This window comes from Charadrius vociferus, unplaced genomic scaffold, assembly GCF_000708025.1.
Source record: "Charadrius vociferus isolate BGI_N301 unplaced genomic scaffold, ASM70802v2 scaffold214, whole genome shotgun sequence".
Taxonomy (NCBI): domain Eukaryota; kingdom Metazoa; phylum Chordata; class Aves; order Charadriiformes; family Charadriidae; genus Charadrius; species Charadrius vociferus.
The window spans coordinates 481,089-500,746 of record NW_009647955.1 but is presented as its reverse complement, the minus strand read 5'-3'; the positions used below and the strand labels follow the sequence as shown (position 1 = coordinate 500,746).

General features: G+C 52.3%; 2 protein-coding genes across 2 annotated transcripts in view; one reads left to right on the top strand and one right to left on the bottom strand.

Annotated features, from left to right (window-relative positions):
* The first annotated feature begins 460 nt into the window (after positions 1-460).
* CHRNG (cholinergic receptor, nicotinic, gamma (muscle)) lies at positions 461-4,951 on the top strand. Its single transcript, XM_009883337.1, has 12 exons — positions 461-503; positions 920-1,059; positions 1,183-1,227; positions 1,440-1,549; positions 1,646-1,801; positions 2,060-2,157; positions 2,946-3,149; positions 3,439-3,553; positions 3,820-3,934; positions 4,261-4,465; positions 4,568-4,701; positions 4,784-4,951. The coding sequence occupies exons 1-12, from the start codon at positions 461-463 to the stop codon at positions 4,949-4,951; spliced, it is 1,533 nt and encodes a 510-aa protein (XP_009881639.1).
* Positions 4,952-9,653: 4,702 nt separating this feature from the next.
* EIF4E2 (eukaryotic translation initiation factor 4E family member 2) overlaps positions 9,654-19,658 on the bottom strand; it is a 20,230-nt gene continuing 10,225 nt past the window's right edge. The window contains exons 7-8 of the mRNA XM_009883397.1: positions 12,713-12,791; positions 9,654-10,139 (exon numbers count right to left, since the gene is read on the bottom strand). Of these exons, the coding sequence (XP_009881699.1) occupies positions 12,746-12,791 (46 nt within the window). The 3' untranslated portion in view covers positions 9,654-10,139; positions 12,713-12,745. The remainder of the gene's footprint in view (positions 10,140-12,712; positions 12,792-19,658) is intronic.

The window sequence follows — 19,658 nt, the reverse complement described above, 5'->3', positions numbered from 1 at the left end:
GATTTGTACCGCCAAGGCTGAAGTGGTGGGACTTGCCTGCCCCTTCCCTACCCTGCGCCCCAGGGGCAGCCACCACCATGGGGGGGGAACGACAGGGACATAGCTGGGGGTGCTTCTGAGGGGGACACCCCTTTTCCATAACCTGTGGGTACCTGGTTTCCTCTGTGGGGAGACGCATCCCTCTGTGGGGGACATGGGGAAACTGAGGCACAGAGCTCATTTTGTCCCCAGACCCAATTCCAACCCCCCTGGCACAAAATGTCAGAGGAGCTTCGCAGCAAACCGGCACCACCCCGCCAGCGGGGGCGGGGGCACGGGTGGTCACCCGTCCCTCCCCAGCCCATGGCTGTTAGGAACAGCTGACGGTGGCGGGGGACAGCTGTCCTGTCCCACCGGGCGCCAGGCCCAGAACATCGCCGTGCGGGCGGCCGAGTGGAGCCCTGGTCCCTGCACCGCTGCCATGCGCTGCCACGGCCTCCTCCTCGCGCTCTGTGCCCTGGCAGGTAAGGGGTGTCCGCCACCGGGTGGGGGGGGGGGCACCCGGTCACCCCTTGGCCTTGCTCTTGGGGGTTTGTCACTCATGGGTGTAGAGCGCCATGCACCATCCCACCAGGGTGTCTCCATGCTGGCAGCCTCCTGTCCCAGCGTCCTGCCCTGGGGAGGTCCCTGGGGGTGAGTGGGGTGGGGGATGTGTGAGGGACACTCACCCTCTCCCCCCGCCCTCGCCACTTGCGTGCTGGGACGCTGATACACACCATCAGGCACCACAGCCGTGTGTGCACACCCACAGTAACACACACATGGGCACCCCCCCTGCCATGCACACCTCGTGCCCCCTCCCATGCCGGCAAGTCCCCGGGGCATCGGTGGCCCTGCCGTCCCCACCCCAGGGTGCCCTTGCAGCACGTGCCCTCCCCAGGCGTGAGCTGCAGGAACCAGGAGGAGAAGCTGCTCCAGGACCTCATGACCAACTACAACCGGCACCTGCGCCCGGCCGTGCGTGGGGACCAGATCATCGATGTCACCCTCAAGCTCACCCTCACCAATCTCATCTCCCTGGTGAGAGACGCACACCCCCCCTCCCCGGTCCCCATAGTGGGATGGGATTTGACCCCACACGTGGGGCAGCGGGCAGGAGTGGGCAGGGTGCTAAAAATATCTCCCCCCTCCCTTCCTTGCCAGAACGAGCGGGAGGAGACCCTCACCACCAACGTCTGGATCGAGATGGTGAGAGCCCTTACCTCCAGGCAGGACCCCCCCAGGCCACATTTGCGTCTCAGGGTGGTGCTCCGTGGAGGACTGGCACCATAACCTGCACCCCGTTTTGTGGGTGCCCCCAACTGAGCCCGTTTTGAGGGCAGCATGGGACAGACACCCCACAAGCTCCCCTGCCATAGGGAGCACCGTGACACTCCCCCTCTTTGCTCCCCTTCCCCCAGCAATGGTCTGATTATCGCCTGCGGTGGGACCCTGAGAAATACGACAACATCCAGCTCCTGCGGGTGCCCTCCACTATGGTCTGGCTGCCCGACATTGTCCTGGAGAACAAGTAGGTGATGGGGCAATGGGGACATACCCTTGCACAGGGGGTGGCAGCTGCCCCCTTGGGCTCGGTTTGGGGCTGAGCCCACTCGTTCCCCCCCAGCATCGATGGGACGTTTGAAATCACCCTCTACACCAACGTGCTGGTGTCACCTGATGGCAGCATCTACTGGCTGCCCCCTGCCATCTACCGCAGCGTCTGCTCCATCCATGTCACCTATTTCCCCTTCGACTGGCAGAACTGCACCATGGTCTTCCAGTGAGCACCAGCTGGGCATGCATGGGCACCATGGCTGGGACCATTTGGCAGGTCCTGCTGGGACACAAGGGACTGACACGGGATGTCCACCTTTGTCCCAGGGCAATGAGCCCCAGGGCAGACAAGTGCCACCTACATGTCCCCTGGCACCCCATCGGTGGCAGGAGGCGCCTTGGCCAAGCCAAGCACCCCAAAGCAGGAGGTGGGTGGCATGACCTGGTTCATGCCAGCCTGTGCCACCCTTCCTTCTCTCCCCAGGTCCCAGACCTACAGTGCCAACGAAATCAACCTGCTGCTGACCGTGGAGGAAGGCCAGACCGTGGAGTGGATCTCCATCGACCCTGAGGCTTTCACAGGTAACACCGTGGCAGTTACTGTGGCACAAGACCCACCACGGGGGACACCCAACAAGTCTGGTTCTACACCGGTGGCTGCCAAACACGGGGCTGTGGGGGCTATTAGCAGCTCCTGCCATTACCTGTGCACTTAAGTTATTAGTGGAAGCGGGAGTGTGGGGGAGATTTGTTTTTCTATCCCCCCCAGCTCAGGGCTCTCACCGCCTGGCAGCCGCTCTTGGAGAGCACCGCTCCTGAGAGCTTGATTGATGCTGGGAACGTAGCTGTCACGGCCAAACGATGACGTTTTCCATCACATTTTAATTGCATATTGAAGGAACAAAATGCTTTTCGGGCAGCGAGATTTATTTTTTCATTACCGGCCCGAGCTGCGATCTTGATTGGGAAAAATCTATCGCTCCCGCAGACGGCAGGGGAAAACAGCACGCCGTCACCCAGCGTCACGCTCGGCTTCCCCCTGCGGCGCCCTGGGGACAGGGAGACGGAGGGAACCCAGCCCCCCACGTAACACCCAAGGGGCTCGAGGCGCCTCATAAGTCCCCAGCTGCCCCCTCCAACACCTTTTCGGGGTATTTTGCCCAGGCACCTTGGTACACTTCATGGTGGTCATCTCCCTCCCCAGCAGCTCTAGCACCTTTCCCCGCTCCATGCCCAGCCTGGGCGCCCCGCGGGGTCCACACTGAGCACCAGCCCTCCCCTCCCCTTCCTCTCTGCCCCCGGCTGAGGTGCTGGCAGCCCTGGTGCCCCTGGTGGGGCAGTGGGACTCAGGTGGCATCACCACACGGCAGAGAACGGTGAATGGGCCATCAAGCACCGCCCCGCTCGGAAGATCATCAATTCGGAGCAGTTCACCCCAGACGACATTCAGTACCAGCAGGTCATCTTCTACCTCATCATCCAGCGCAAGCCGCTCTTCTACATCATCAACATCATCGTGCCCTGCGTCCTCATCTCTGCCATGGCCGTGCTGGTCTACTTTCTACCTGCCAAAGGTACTCACTGGTGCCATGCCCACAGGGGGCACAGGGATGTGTAAGGGGGGTAGTGACAGGCAAGGTAGGGCTCATTGTCCCCTTGTGCTTGGGGACCATCAGTGCCATCTCTCACCCACTCCTGTCATATTTGAGGGGGTGGGGGTGTGAATTTCCAGGTGCCTCACGGTTAAAGCCCCATGGCAAGACTTGGCTGGTTCAGCTTTGCGGTGGGGGCGTTTTGCCAAAGGAGGGCAATGCCCACACCACTGCCCTCTGCCAACCTCTGCCTTCCCTCCCTCCTTGGCAGCCGGTGGGCAGAAATGCACTGTCTCCATCAATGTCCTCCTGGCCCAGACTGTCTTCCTCTTCCTCATTGCCCAGAAGGTGCCCGAGACCTCCCAAGCCGTGCCTCTCATCGGGAAGTAAGTGATGCACAGGGATGGCAGTGCCAGCCCTGCTGCCATACCATGCCAGTGGGGTCTCTGGGTGCCATGCAGCAGCCAGTGCCCAGGGACAGGACCCTGGCCCAGAAATAACCCTCAGCCCAGGCAGGGCTGGCATAGGGCTACCATGTGCCCATGTCCCACTGCCGGTCCTTAGTTTCCAGCCCAGGAGGGCACCAAGGACTTTACGTGCCCATAGCTTGTGGCTCAGCAGCTCCATGTGAGGCCTCATGCTCCCTCCCCAGGTACCTGACCTTCCTCATGGTGGTGACAGTGGTGATCGTGGTGAACGCTGTCATCGTCCTCAACATCTCACTGAGAACACCCAACACTCACTCCATGTCCCAGAGAGTGCGCCAGGTACCCACCATTGTACCCTTACCCCTTATACATGAGGAATGGGGTGGTTATATGGGGATCAAGGCCATGTCCCTTGCATCTCAGTGCAAGTCCTGGCACAAAGAGGGACCCCTAAGACGTCCCCAAGGAAGCACACTGTGCCACCAAACCCCTCCAAGCCACTCCAAACACTGGAGAGCAGTGGATGCCAACACCCCAACATCCCGGTGGCACAAGGGTACACCATAGGGATGCTCCAGGCAGTGCAAGGGGACCTGATCACACCCACTGTGTGCCCTGGGCAGTGTTTGGGGGGGTCAGGTCCCCACGGGTGACGCTGTGCCCAGGTGTGCCTGCACCTCCTGCCCCGCTACCTGGGCATGCACATGCCAGAGGAAGTGTCGGGACCACCACAAGCTGCCCGGAGACGCAGCTCCCTGGGGCTCATGGTGAAAGCTGATGAGTACATGCTCTGGAAAGCCCGGACCGAGCTGCTCTTCGAGAAGCAGAAGGAGAGGGACGGGCTGATGAAAATCGTGATGGAGAAGATCGGTGAGTGCCCCCAGGGGGCTGGCACCTCCCTGTGAGGCTGGGTGATGTCCCAGGTGGCCGGGCGCTCACCAGTGTCCGCTGTGCTGGCTCTGCTGCCCGTAGGACGTAGCCTGGAGAGCGGCAGTGCCCAGGACTTCTGCCAGAGCCTGGAGGAGGCAGGGCCCGAGATCCGTGCCTGTGTGGATGCCTGCAACTACATTGCCAATGCCACGCGGGAGCAGAACGACTTCAGCAGTGTAAGTTGGGGCCAAGGTGGTGCAGGACCCGCATGGGGGGCAGCGGGGGCAGCCCTGACCCCCTTCCTTGTGCCACTGGCAGGAGAGCGAAGAGTGGATCCTGGTAGGACGGGTGATAGACCGTGTCTGCTTCTTCATCATGGCCTCCCTCTTTGTGTGCGGCACCGTTGGCATCTTCCTCATGGCTCACTTCAACCAAGCACCTGCCCTGCCCTTCCCCGGGGACCCCAAGCAGTACCTGCCGCAGTGATGCCTACTGGAGCCAGGGGCTGGGTGACCCCAAACCAGCCTGCCCGGCTGAGAACCCTGCGGGCACAGCAGCTCCTGGTGCCAAGCACAGCGCTGGAGGAGGACTGGGGGTGGTGGGGCTTTGCAACCCCCCAGAAACGGTGGTCACAGGGAAGAGGGGAGCATGGGGTGGCTCTGTTTGTGCTGAATGTGGAAGTAAAGCCTGCAGCAGTCTCATGAGCCTCCAGTGGCATCATTCCTGCATGGGGTTACCCCTCTCGGACAGGCTGGATGTGTCAGCCATGCAGGCTGGGCACACACCTACATGCCACACAGTCCTGTCCCAGCACCCTACAAGGGCGCTGAGAGACGAGACAAGGGGAACCAGAGCAGAGTCAGCAAGGGCCACGTTACCCTGCTGCAAATTAACAGCTTCAAGCCCAGGGCAAATGGGCCCCCTGGCAACCTTTGCCATGCCAATGGTGGCAACGGTGCAGGAATCATGGATACAGCCCCCCCGTCCCGGGGTAGCAATGGAGCCACGGATGGGACGAGGGGCAAGTAATTCCTCCCTCCATTTATGCTTCGGCCATAGCTGTTGGGCTCTGTCCCTGCTCCATAACAAGCAGCTTGGGGTGAGAAGACCCTGGGTGGCCAGGCAGCCAAACCCCCTCAGGGATGGGTGCCCCTTGGCACCCACCCTGCCACGAGCAGCATTATGTGACTCCCTCCCCCTCCAGCCCTCCCTGCCCCATGGGATCATCTCTGTCAAGCACAGCCCCTTCCCCCCATCCCAGCAACACCGCGTCCTCCCCGTGCCCCTCACTGACCTCTGGGGCCCCCACAGCTTTGTCCCTGCTGGCAGGGGAGATGCCAGAGGTCAGCCTGGGAATGGTGGTGGGCAGCATCTGTTCCTCTGTGGTCCAGCTCACGCCACCTGCGCCTGGCTCCAGGATATGCTGTGTCTCCATCAGCCTCACCGTCCCAGCGCTGGGACTGCCTCTGGGAGAAAACCAACTGGTTACTGCCCGCAACTCTCTCCTGGCATTGCCTGCCAGAGGTGCGGGCACTGCAGGCATGGATGGAGGCAAACACCCAGCAGCTGAGACATCACCTCTTGGATGCCTGCAGCCTGGTCATTGCCTGGAGCCACCCTCTGGCTGTGCCAGCCTGGCCATGTTCCCTGCAAGGTGGTTTCTCTTGCCCCATTCCTGGGAGATGCGTGATGCCCAACAGCACCAAGACCAGGTGGATCCAGCGCTCCAGGCTGGCACCTTGAAGCAGGCAGGGATGGTGCCCACCAATGCAGGCAGAGGGGTGTCCAGAGGAGCTCACCAAGCACCCAGTGTCCTGGCAGGGTCCCGACTGCTGTCCACCTGCCTGGGTCACCTCCCATGGGACACGACTTGGGTGAGGTGACCAGGTCCTGGGGCATGGTACTCCTCCTGGCCACAGCCTTCTTGCTGGTGAGTGATGGCACTGCACAGCACTCCTGTCTCCCCACAGCCACCTCACAGTGATGTCCTCTCCCCAGCCCCACAGTAGCTGAAGGGACAGGCTGCCCTGGCCTAGTGTCTCTGGACTCACAAGAGCCAGGAGCTGCCGTAAGCTCCCCAAACCACAGCACCAGGCATGTCCCCAACCCCTGGGCTGTCCCTCCCCAGGAAGGCGCAGAATTAATGAGCTCCAGTCTGCCTTTCCCTGGCCACTTCCCATGGATTCCCGCTTCCTCTTCGCCCTGCTGTCTGTTTCCAGGGCAAGTGGGCTCTGAACAGGGCCAGGGACTGTCACCCACTTCTCCCCACTCTGCAGAGCTGCTGATTCTTCCAGGTGAGCTCTGTCTCCAGCACGTCCATACAGCACAACCAGAAAGGGACAAGCTCTGCCAGGCGCACGTGACTGAGGTGACGTTCTCCACCATCCCCAAGCAGTGGTTTTACCTGCCCTCAGGAGGTCCCTGGGGTTTATCACCATGCCAGAGACCAGGACAAAAAAAAAAAAAAAAGGAAAAAAAGGCAGCAGCTGGGATGGCACAGGCCTCAGGGAGCAGATGTGTCTTGCAGGAGCTGCTGGGAAAATACCTTACAGGTCACCCTGCTGGAGTGGGGGGTGCTGGGGGGACTGCAGTGAGAGGAAAAGCCCCCCCCAGTCCAGCATCAGCCCTGTGTGCCCATGCCCCATCAAGAAGCACTAAGCAGGGCCAACAACCTCTCCAAGCATCTCCCAATCGCCCCCTTCCAAATCCCGGGACTCCTTTCTGTTTGTGGGCTGGGAAGCAGATTTCCTCCTTAGTTCCAGCTCAGAAACATCCAGTCGACCCCAACCACCGCTCCCTGAGCCCCCCAGCCAAGCCCAGCCCAGCCATCAGCCCCCACTTGACCAGCCATAGCCAGAGACACCCAGGGCCCATGAGCCCACCAGAGCCCAGCATCCCCTGGGGAAAGAAAATCCCTGGGGCTGGACTCCAGGGCTGAAAGCCCTGCAGTTTTCCCCAAAGTTATCTGAACAAGTTTAAGGACAGACAAAGCCTTCAGGATGAGGAGAGCAGGGAAGGTCATGACTCACCACAGATTTAGGGCTCCCATGGCTCCAGGCTTGCTTCCTGAATGAAGAGGATCTGAAACCTTTTTCTAAAGCACGACAGAGGCTTCTTCCCCTCCCAAGCAACCCCATGGCTTTGTTTTCGCCACTCTTATTAGCAGGACACAGTAGACCACAACCCAAAAGCCCTGCTGAAAACACAGCTTGGCTCCATCCCTCTCCAAGCCAAAAGAGGCACCAAACCTGGTGCTTGGTACTGATCAAACACCACTTTTCTCCAGACCTCAGGAAAAGTTGTAGCCTTAAAGAGGACAAACTACACGCCCCAGCTAGCTCACCCCCTTAAAGGCTGAGCAAGAGGAACCAGTGACGAGTTCCTTCAAATCTCAACCACAGCGGCTGCAGGAAGAGAGGAACAGGCCCCAGGGAAGGGCTCTTCCACAGCTCACTCGCAAAGCGCATTTAAGGGCGAACACAGCAGGATAGCAGCATTTTCAGATTTAATAGTAAGTCTGCACTCATCAGCACCAGCTTAGATGCGGGGCATCGGAGGCAAGAAGTGGGCGAGTACATGAAATAGCAGAGGTGGACGCAACGCGCAGCTGGGCACAACAACAGGACTAAAGCCCTAAGTGATGTCATCTGCAAGAAGCTAAATGCACTGTGGATAAAAGGAGCCTGCAGCTAGTATTTCAGTCTCGCCTAGCAAGGCTATTTTTGCTTAGATTGCCAAAATGTAATTACAACTAAATCCCCCCTAACAAATACCGGAGAGCAGCAGGGGAGAGTTGTATTTAAAAGGAATTTTAAGTAGCCACCATAGTGGTACCTGATCGCAGCAGGGAAAAACAAACTGCGCCTGGAAAAGTGCACTTAGTTGAGCGCTGGTGACAAACAAATGGCAAGAGCAATAATAGGATGGCAGGGTCTCGAGAAACAGAGAGGGATGCCACCACAGCTCGGGGAACTGCCCTGCTCCCTGCCCAGCCAGGTGCCAGCAGGCACAAACTGCCTGACCATGTTAGTCATCGCCATCAGTGTGCTGAACATTCCCTACAGACAGCCTAGGACTGACACCCGCAATGTGGAAAACAAACCCATCAGAAGACTGAATATTTCAGATTTTCTCTGCTGGTCCTGACTGCTTTCAGTCTAGACTTCAATAATAACACAAGGAATTTGCAATTGGAGTCATGAGGCTGAAGGTCTCTCAGTTCCCTAGGCTGGTAATTGTCCCAGACATGGGCCACTAGTTGTGCGGTCGCGACCAAATTGGCCCTCGCAACCCCTTCTCCTGGGGGACTGTGCAGAGCACGCAGGGCAGGAGATGTGCCCCATCTCTGGCCGCAGCCTCCCCTCCTGGGCTTGATGCAAAGGCTCTATTAAAAACGAAAGACAATTGTGTTATTCCCCAAGGAAAAGGGGAAAAGGCTGGAGCTGTTAATGAGTACAATTAACGTTGTAGTCAAGCAGAATCAGAGCAAATAATTAGCTCCTATTGTTCCGTGTTTCAGAATTGCAGCCATGCTGGCTTTCCAGGCGACAAACCATCAGTCTAGCCTCACCCCAGAGGACAAGAGACGGGGTCACTCGCAGCCCTCTTCTCGTCACAGCTTTCATGCAGCCATAAGCGGCAGCCTGGGCCATCACCCTCTTCTGCTACACCCACTGGGGGTTCAGTTTCCCAGATGGCCAGAGATTTGCAAAGCTCAGAGCACACCAGAAGCATACATGGCTCTGCATTCAGCCTTTCCGTGGATCCAACACAGGGCAACACTGCTGGCTCTCCCCCGAGAGAGCCAAAGTCAAGGCAACCGAGTAACACCAAACACCTCTTTGTCCTAGTTTAAGGGAAGCTTGCATCCTTCTCCCCAACAAACAGGGCTGGGTGCAAGGCACTGCTAACTGGGGAGTATGAAGAAGGGGCAAAGACAAAGCAAGCGTCTCAATTTTTAAGCAAGAAGTTACATCTTGCTTAAACATCCTCTGCCCGTGTAACTCCACAAATCCAGTTAAGTTTGGCCATCACTGGCACTTGGTGTGCTTTTCTGCTTCATGTAGGTGAGCAGCTCAGGGGAAGATGCTTTATGGAGCTGGCAGAGGCAGGCCTGCGGCCTTACCACAGCCTAGAGAAATACCATCCCATCAGTTTTTAGACAGAACCAAAAAGAGAGAGACTGAAAGAAACAAAGAGACCCAATAATTTATTGGCAGAGCTGAAAGGGGGCATTTGAAAACCATAGGGCTGACTCTCAACTGGGAAGCTCCTCCCAGCTGCAGAGAGATTTATAATACTGGTATCCCTCAGCAAAAGGTTCTGACGTTGAGGCAGAATCCCAGAGATCCTGCATGCCGTGTAGAGAAAGAGAGGAAAGTGCTGCAAGATGCGTCCCCAAGGGCACACTGCTAATTGAAAGGTTGGCCTCCCGCCCCACTGCTAAAAAAAAGTTTGTGTATGACAAAAATCAGCCTCTATTGTCACCGCTGCTGGAGGGCTTCAGGTGGATCCTTCCTCCAAGGAGGAGTGCGAGAGAGTGGCCCATGAGTCCCTTCAGAGGTCGGAGGGCACTGGTGGAGACCTCTCAGTGCTTTCAACATGGAGAGAGGAGCTTAGTGCCAACTCTTGTTCTCACAATGTGATTTTTGTGTTTCGAAAGCTTGAATTATCCCTGGAAAACAGAGAGAAGAAAGAGGTTAAAGCTGTGCATTCCTTCACATCACAGCACCCCCCCATTCTTCCACCCAGCATGGCTACCAGCGCTGCCATCCCAGTATGTCACTCAAATCAATGCTCATTAAACCTCCTAAGCAGATCTGCTTTCTAACTAGAGACTTTTCATATAAATCTGCTGGTCCAGAACACTGGGAACACAGAAAGACATGTCATCTTCTGTGAGCAAACCATATGATAGACTCTGGAAACCTCCCTGATAGATTCTGGTGTTTAAACAACTTGCAAGATCTCTTCCTTCCCAAACATCTGTCCTCAGGGATTCTGCTCGGAGCACAAATATACCGTCAGTCCAACCTCCTCCTGCCTCTCTCCCTTGTATTTAGGCTCCTTTTGTCATGCTGTCAGCAAGTTTAGCTCTCTGGACCCTCCTAACTTAAATGGATATCTAACCTGAAAAGGATGTTTCCCTCAAGTTTAAATAGAAGAGTTTCTTCAGCAGCTTTTACTCACATGAGTACAGCCACATGAGTCACAGGGGCTACTGACAAAGAAAGGACTGCTGGTCCACAACCTTCATTTGTGTAGTCTTGTGGCACATGGCAGCAACTGAAGATGAGGCAGGTTACAGAAACCTGTATTAATGCTTACTGCTACCCTGTGAGCAGCAGCAATAGGCAAAGCATCTTTACACATTAATGTGTAAATAGGCAGTGTGAGTTTTTTAAACTCAAATGGAAATAAATGAGATTACAATTATTTTGAAAGGGTAAGTTTGGCAGCTCTTCCTATAACAGGGACAAGGCAGTAAGTTGCCCAAACCAAACACCTAGGGATGCCCCAGCACATATCACAACAATTTGGCAGAGCTGTGTTGAAGAGCAGAGGCAGCAGCTTCAGAAGCAAGGTGCTCTGCAGGACTGTAAAACCCTGCTTAAACCCTTGAGCGAGCATTGTGTGCTGCTAAGAGCTGCATGGTAGCTGTAACATCACAGCACAGTGCATGCTGGAACACCTCCAGGAGATGGGCCAGAGAGCTGGAGGAGCAGGAGGAAATAAAAAACACTCTCTAGAGAGTTAAGTTACTCTGCTATGACACGACAGCAAAAACCATGCTGGAGGCCATCTGCAGAAGACTGGGGTTCACCTTTGCACTTGCCAGCAAAGCAGGCTGTGCTGCCATTTGGGAACATGATTCAGGATTCATTAACTGGATTCCGGTTAATTTGCAACAATGGTGTGGTGTTCTATCCCATACTGTACTTTCACCTGTGCCATCTACCTCAGGAAGACAGCACACTTTGGTTAGCTCTTTCTCACACAGGTTTCTATTCTTCCCCTCCTTTCGCCTTTATTGGGGTGTGGCCAGGCCCTCTGCTCATCACTACTCTCCCCTGTAAGCCAATACATTTTAGAGCTAAATCAACTCTTGTCACTGTTTTCCTATACACTTGGCACATTTCCTGACTTCTGAGGCTGGTGTTCCATGAAGTCAGCTGGTTTCCTCTTCTGGAAGGTCACCTGAATGTCATCTAACAATAACAACACTACTAGGTGCCTGTGTAACATTTTGTAACCATTGATCCTCACAAAAAGCCAAATCTGTGAGGAAAGATAGATATCATTTTTACCCATGACTTAGAGCAAGCTATGAGAACATCACTTGCCCAAAGCTGTGGAGTGAGATTTTGGGATCCCCAGTGGCCCCTCAGAGCTTGGCTGTGTTGGAGCAGCTACATACCACCGTAGGGTGGGAAATGGGCAATGTAATGTTTCCTTCCAGTGGGTTCCTCTGCTCTGGCACTCGGCAATGCAGCAATCCCACTTGGCTACAATCAAACACCACTCTCATTGCCAGGCCTGCTAGCCCTTTTTGAGGAAGGGGCCTGCCATCAGGGAAGTGGGCACCAGAGGGGAGAAACATCTGAGCTGCGAGGCTCACAACAGCCCTGAGCTCACCTTGGCTATTTTCTCTGCAACTGGTCAGTTGCCACTACCAGAAGTAGCAGGTGGTTTCATCTCATTAGCCACAGCCTTATTATTTCTAAATACAGTAGCTACTGCGTGTCCTTCCTGAACAAGCTTTTATTGACAGACTAATTTATTCTGCTCCAGCCCACTGTCAAGAGCAAAGGCACGTATGCCAAGCTCCAGGCGCCTCTCTAAGTGTCCATCACATGGATGTGCTTAGCATTCATTTACCACTCCGTATCTGCTTACAGTCAACCCTAGGCAACAGACCCAAGCTGAAGACATACCTCTCAGCCTCCTGGGACCAGGTCTGGGATACAAGTGCCTTGCACAGAGGAAGGACACATTAGCAAAATAGCACACAGCATCACAACAGAAAATGCTACGTGAATGGAGACCATGGTAATTGTTGGTGTCTTTGGTAAAAAAAAAAAAAAAAAAAAAAATTGAAACATCATTTTGACCTTTGGGAAAGAGCCAGTAGCAGAACGGGCCCACCACCAGGCCCATAAGGCAAGAGAACATGCCAGGCCACAGGAAGAGGGTTGGAAGCTGAGAGGTATGCCATGAAGTCACATAAGAAGAAAGATGAGGCCCTACCCTGGGTGTGACAGAGGGAGGGGGAGCGTTCGATCAGCGGCCACTGCTGTTCACCAGGCCATGAAACTCCTCCCAGGCCCTGGCAAGCCAGAGGGAAAAAAAAATGAAACAAAAACCAAAAAAAAAACCACCAGCACTTCAGATCAAAGGCTTCTTAACTTTTAACGAGAGCAGAAACATTCAATGGCGTTTGAAAGGTACTTGTCTTCAGAGAGCAAGGCAATATTCTGATAGCCCTAGCGGATAGAAGCATCCTTAAAACCCAGCCAAACATCTGACAGCATGAGGCAGCTTTAACGTTCTGCACAGACATGAAGCGTTCCCACTGGCTGCTGGTGATATAGCCACATTAATACCCAGAGACAGGTATGACCTTCCCAGTCACAAATGGAATATCCATTTCCTATTGCTAATAAAATAGCCGATGTTACGTCTTTCTGGAGGATTACCACGTTCCTTGGCTGGTTAAACTCAGCCAGTTACTGGCCTCATGCTTCACCACATACCTGCATATGTAGTAATTCCCCCAAAAGGGGCTTCTTTTAATGCCACATGGCTTAGCTATTATGAAATTTTTCCATCAGGAGGCAGAAATCAATTGTTATTAGAAAGTCTCATTTCCTATTGTAAACCTGCATTGTTAATGATGACCCAGTAAAAACATTACAGCTATTTGAAATGAAAATGTTTTCAGATAAGTCAGAGGCACAGGCCTAACGCTGCATTCCCCGGCGGAGAATGTTACTGACGGACGAAGCTAGCAGACTGAAAAATTGCTGTCTGTTTTACAAAGGCAGCATACAGAAAGCCCTCTCAGGGAAAAGATGCTGAGGTTAATGTGAGCATGACTATTATCTTCTGGGATCAGAGATATTAAAGAACCTCATAGTTCTCCATGCCCAGCAAAACAGTGCTGGTGCCTACAGCACGTGCCAAGCCATTTACTGAACCCAGAGAGTCCCATGAAGCTGGAAGGACCTTAAAGGGAACCCAGGTCAGTCATAAACCCTGCAGATTTTGTTGCTGGCATTTAGCAGCTACCTCACATCTTGTTTTCTGCGTTGCTTCATCAGGCCACTGCTACGCAACAGAAGAGCCCAGAAATGGAAATCCTGTATTAGTCAGTATCTGTGCCAAAACCAGACCACCAGCCTGGCTCTTACCTGAGCCTCACAGAGTCAAGCTCCCAATCAGCATTTGCAAAAGCAGCTCAGGTGTCATATGCTCATTCCTAGCAAAGTCATAGCCCAAATAAACACAGAGTATGCTGGCAGTGTGCCTGTCACGCACACTCTGCAAGACTGTACACCGCATACAGGCAGTCTTGCTCGAAACCCAATAAAGAGGGCACAAGCAAGAAGCTTGTCACTGTGGTGTACAGCTGGGAATTTGTGACACTACCTTCCCAGACCACAGGACAGCAAATCTCTCTTTTGAAAGTGCTGAAGGTGAAATCCTAAAGATCACTGACTTCAGTATCACCAGTACAAGCCTGCTGAGTGGCAAAACACTCCAGTTCTTTCCAGTTCAAAACTGCTTTGACATAACTTCCAAGAAGCAACTCCATCTCCATAGCCCTCCACGGCACAGGCTCCTGTGAACCACCAAGGTGATCAGCTGGTCTAAGAGAGTCCGTACCTATGGCTGGCTAGGTTTTCTTCCACCCACCCCCCCCTCCACCCATGGCAGCTCAAAATCCTCCTGATCTTAACCAGGACTGACAAATGAGTAACAGTCATCCACAGGATTTTCAAGGCTACATGGTATCTCTAAATGACCCTCAGACATGAGCCCTTGAAGCCAAAGGGAATGTGAGGGAGAAAGACAGCAAAGGGTGCTGTAGATGCAACAGGACAGCTGTGGTGCGTCAGTACACCAGCATTCCCTCAACACTCTGTTGGGAAAGTGCAGGGCAAAATCAAGGGTGAATCGGTCTGCAGAAGGAGGACTAGATGATGCATCTCACAGATGATTGCTGAGGTCAAATCTGCAATTCAGCTTGACATCCAGCAGTATGCTGCTTGGAGGAGAGACAAACCCGCAAGTGGCTCATGCTAAGCAAGGCAGCAGCGCAGAGGCCCCTAAATGGGAACCTTCCCCCCAAGTCTCCCTAGACACAGCACTCTTCAAAGCCAAGAAATCTTCCAGAGAAAGGAAAATTGCCTCTGTCACCCAGTCAGCACATGGTACCAGACACTGTGAGTACAACTGCTTCCCTCCAGAAGAAACTTAGGGAGAAGAGAAACTCTTGATCTGAAGCCCTCTTAGCTGCTGAATGAATACAGGTTGGAAAGCTATGCACATCTCCAGCCTTATCAAAAAGTCTCTATCTTCATGTCTTCCCTCCATCCTCCCATGCCTTGTATTTCTACCATATTTCCATCACCCATAATCACATCTCTCTTTCCTCTCCCACAGTTCTCCCCAAACTCAGAACTTCTAGTCTCTGCAGAAGGGACAAAAGGGCAGATTATTTGTCAACATAATCGATAATTTATTACCCCTTTCAAACCAAGGAGTTCCCTGTTCCAACATCCCGATAACATCATGCGCATAGTCCTTCAGCTGCCAAGTCCTTCTCACAGACAGAGAAAAAGCTCTTCCAGCCAACAATTTTTAAGCCAAGACCCTCATGCATATTATAGTACTAATTACTCCAACTATCTGCTGACTTGACTGAAAAAATCCACCAGGATGTGTCTGCCCTAATGTACCTAAACTGTGCTAGCAGAGCAGACTGCTCTCCGTTTCATACTGAACAAGGCTGCCAGATAATTTCTTCTGGCAGAATCTTTACGACCTGTGACGTGCCAAAGGCACGGTGCCAGAGAGTCTAAGAGGTTATTTTTATGTATAGACATTTTTAGTACCTTATTGCTATACTGTCTGTGCAGCGATCAGATACTCAGTGAATTGATCCCCAACACTTAAGTTATTCTCATTGAACAGATGGGAAATGGAAACATTAGCAGGCTAAATAAAGCTAGCCAGAGCTGTTCTTCCACACACATTCCTGACCCACAACTGTTGAAACTTCCCACCTTCTCCCCCACTGCCCAGGGTCAGGGCCCAGGCAGGGCTCCCTTTATCCCCATCATGTAAGTTGGGGAAAAAAATGCAGAAAGCAGCCACTATCGGAGACTCCAGCAAAAAGAGGAAGAGCAGCCACAGCAGCTTCAAGGGACTTTCCAAATCACCACTGCGCAAGCTGTTTTCTCCAACCACACTCAATCTTTTAAGTCCTAGCAGTTCCCCTTCAGCATTTCCCTGTGCAGCCCTGCCTCCTTACCATCTCCTTCCTCAGCTAAAAAAAAGGTGACAGAGAGCTCATATTGCAACAGTCACCAAGTCTGTCCCTTCCACCAGCCTGCGTGCAAGCCTCTCGACACGCTGACCACTCACTACGCTTTGCAGGTATGGTGTCCAGAGCAGCACATGCTCTTCCTAGATACTCCCCATGCTCTATTGGAGTGTTTGGGATTTGTTCAAAGCCAGTCAAGAACTTTGTGACAGACCTGAAAACCAATAGCTTTAAAAAAATCTAGGATATTGTTCTAGCTTGAAATAATTCTTTCACATATCTTGCAGTATCTGTAGCAAAGGCAAATAGGGAAGCCATCACAACTTTGAAATGAACACACTTGAACTGACCTCCTTGAAAACAAACATGAAATAAATAGGTTATAGTCACTTCTTTGGTAAGATACAGGCCACCAAGATAAGGAAGTCTTTTACAAAGTCACGGACACTTCCGAATAAAGCATACTATGGTGACAGAGAACAAATCAATGAATCCATCATTTCAAAGTCCAGGTCTACGGAAGTGCTCTTATATTTGCTGCACCTGGAAATATTACTGGAATTGGAGAATGGAGTGATAAATGAATTAAGCCAATATTGCAGAGACTCAGGGGAAGAAGACAACTATAAGATCTGGAACTTCACCGCTGTTCTCTAGCTTTTATTCCTGCTCTCAGACTTGAAGGAATGAGGGTGAAACAATGCAGCTCTCTAGAGCTGGCAAGACCCAAGGCAACCTGCCTTCCACTGACAGGCATCAGACAGTGCGTGTAAGTCCCATTTGCAAACCATCTAACTTTAGACAAGGTTAACCCTGCCCACACCATTTAAGATACAAAAACAATGACGACACAACTAGGACAGCAGCATTGAGGAGTCTCTCTCCTGGGGTCTTAGAAATTAGCAAGCAAATGGAAACCAGTGCTATAAAAACATAACAGAGTTCCAGAATTAGCTGAACTCTCATTTAACAATAGGGAAGACTTCTCACAAGCACCCCACCACCAGCTTACTGTCTCACAATGATCTTCTTGCCCAACACCTGCCACTTCCATGGGAAATTTCTCTTCCTCGTTTCTCACTTTTTTTTGGTCATTCCTCACTTTTTTGTCCTGAGAACCTTGCCCCTGCAGTCTTCTTACAGTGCATACCCTTATTCCCTATATAGGGAATTCCCTTATTCCCTTATATAGGGTATCTGCTTGTTTCCTAGCTAAAATATAGTCTGAGGCCATTTTCTCCAACTGCCTGCAGTGAAATGAACCCGGTGCCAGCCCTATTAAGATCAACTATTCTTCTCATTTACTCGAGCCGTCCCATTAGTTATCAGTGGTGACTTCGAAAGGAAAGGATAGTTTTATACCCTGCTCAGCTCTCACTGCAGCAGGCACTTACAAATAACTGAAGCTTTGTTTTCAGAAAAAGCAGCCTTGCTTTAGAGCTGACAGGACAATCCATAAAGTCACACAGCAACCAAAATATTTCCAGACCAGCCCGATCAGTGGCAGCCTGCTGTGTGGCCACAGGTCAGATCTCTCCTGGCATATGAAGCAATGTTGTTGAATTTCCTGGGATTCCGGGATGGTGCTATGGGTGAGAGTTCTCAACACAGGAGATGGTCACTGACCACACACAGGTATCAGCGTGGAAAAGAAAGGCTGATAACCCCAGGCAGTGGAAAAGTGTATGCAAGATAGCCAAGCACTTCATGCTGCAATGCTCAAAAATCAAACTTCACAGTGATCACTTCCCCTCCACACCTCTCCCAAATGCAATTCACTCGCCACAGATACCTGAATATTTTCAGTGGCTTCACTAAGACATGATCAGGCTGTGGTCAGCAATATTCCGCTTTAAAAAAAAAGCACAGTGTACCTCCTAAGGCAGCAAAAGTAAGAGGTCTTCCCCCTCCCCCCCCTTAATTCCAAACCACAGGGAGTGCCACTGTCCATAACCCACTGTCACTGCTGGACCATGTCACCTCCAAGGTTAACAACACTGATGAGCAGAACCTATTAAGTGGTTCACTACATTTGAGTGCACCTCTCTCAGTCCACCTCAGAGAGAACAAAGAGAAGCGATTTCTCTCCAGCTATCGAAACAAGGTAGCCCACAAAACGTCACATATGTTCTTTTCAGGTGCTCAGCACTGAAACGTCTAAGGTACTATAAATCCCCTGGAATTAAGCAGAGTCCAAGAGATTGCTCTAGCTCTTCTCGCAAGATTGGAAATTAATACAGACTAGGCTGACCCTTCCACTCTCTGGGATTTAGGCAGCTTGTCAATACCACAAGCAAGAGAAAGGACAAACACAGGAAAATTGCAATGAAAGATCTGCTTATCTAGCTAAATGCACGAGCCCCACCACTGCGAGCAGAAAGGACAGAATGCAGAACAGCTCCTTGGAATAGCTGTGATGCAACAGATACTTTTCAAACGCAGCTTGGCAGCACCACCGCTTTCTGAAACAAAGGGGGCTGCAGCCTCTCTGACAATTCATGAAAAATGGTGTCTAAAAAATGAGTTACTATGAAATGCATCATCACAAAAGGAATACATAAAACCTGAAACACAGGGCTCAGGTTCCACAGTGAGGGGCATGCTAGCAATTTCTCCAGAAGCGTTCATTTACAGTGTGTCAAAAGCTAATCCAGGTCAATTCACTACCTAAAAGTCAAGGTTTTGAGAAACGCCTGTTCTTTTCTTGCTAAGCATGCTCCCTTCCCTGAAGCACAATCAATGCCAATCAAACCCTGCACATGAGCAGAGCTCTAGTGGAGAGATGCAGCCCATACAAATGAAAAATGCCACGAGCCCCCCTAGAAAGGCAGCCCTGACAAAGCCTACAGCACAGCTCTTCCATTAGAGCCTTTCATAAAACACAGCCAGAGTGTGAATATAGAGTGCTGGCTAGAAAGCCCTCCCGAGTCATAAATCACATGGTACATGCGCAGCGTAAGTGAAGTTTATTCATGATGGACAGTATTTCAACAGGGCTTGATAGATGGGTAAGGAAAAGGAGCCAGACTTTATGGAGGGTAGAACTAGTTACACAAGAGATTCTTCATTAGTGAAAGAACCTTAATGGTATGAAGCACAGCCAAGCACAGCCAGACTGAAGAGCTGTCCTGCTCTTCTCTCTCAATGAAGCAGCCACTGTCACCTCTCTGCAACTGCTGCCACTTGCTGCCTGCTGGTACCAGGCAAGAAACGCACAAGAAGTCGGTCCACACATCACTTACACAGAAACTCAACGGACAAACAGTTCTGCTCTGAATTTACACCAGTGCCATTAAAAGGAGATGTTGGACAGCACTGCAATCAGACTGCTGCAGCTGAAGCGAGGCAATAGAAAAAAAGAGCTCCCACGATCCCCTATGTGGCAGAAGGTTAATTGCTTAGATCTACCTCACTAGGACACCATCACACCAACTCCTGACTATCCCTCCTACCCACAGAAGAGTAAGTGGGACAAGCCAGTCCGCCCCTATTTAAGAATTGCTCCCCCAGCTGTAATATGAGCTACTAAACTTGATTCCTCAAACACCTGTTATTCTTGGACAAGCTCATTTTGCACCCTACGTCAGCAGCACAAAATGAAACTTTGATGCTATGCAGGAAGAGAGGGCAGCAAGCCTGGCATGT

Bases quoted from the DNA above. Each gene is read 5' to 3' on its own strand.
- CHRNG (XM_009883337.1), top strand. From the start codon at position 461: ATGCGCTGCCACGGCCTCCTCCTCGCGCTCTGTGCCCTGGCAG. The intron at 1,802-2,059 runs GTGAGCACCAGC...TTCTCTCCCCAG, and splicing joins AACTGCACCATGGTCTTCCA to GTCCCAGACCTACAGTGCCA. The intron at 3,150-3,438 runs GTACTCACTGGT...CCTCCTTGGCAG, and splicing joins CTACTTTCTACCTGCCAAAG to CCGGTGGGCAGAAATGCACT.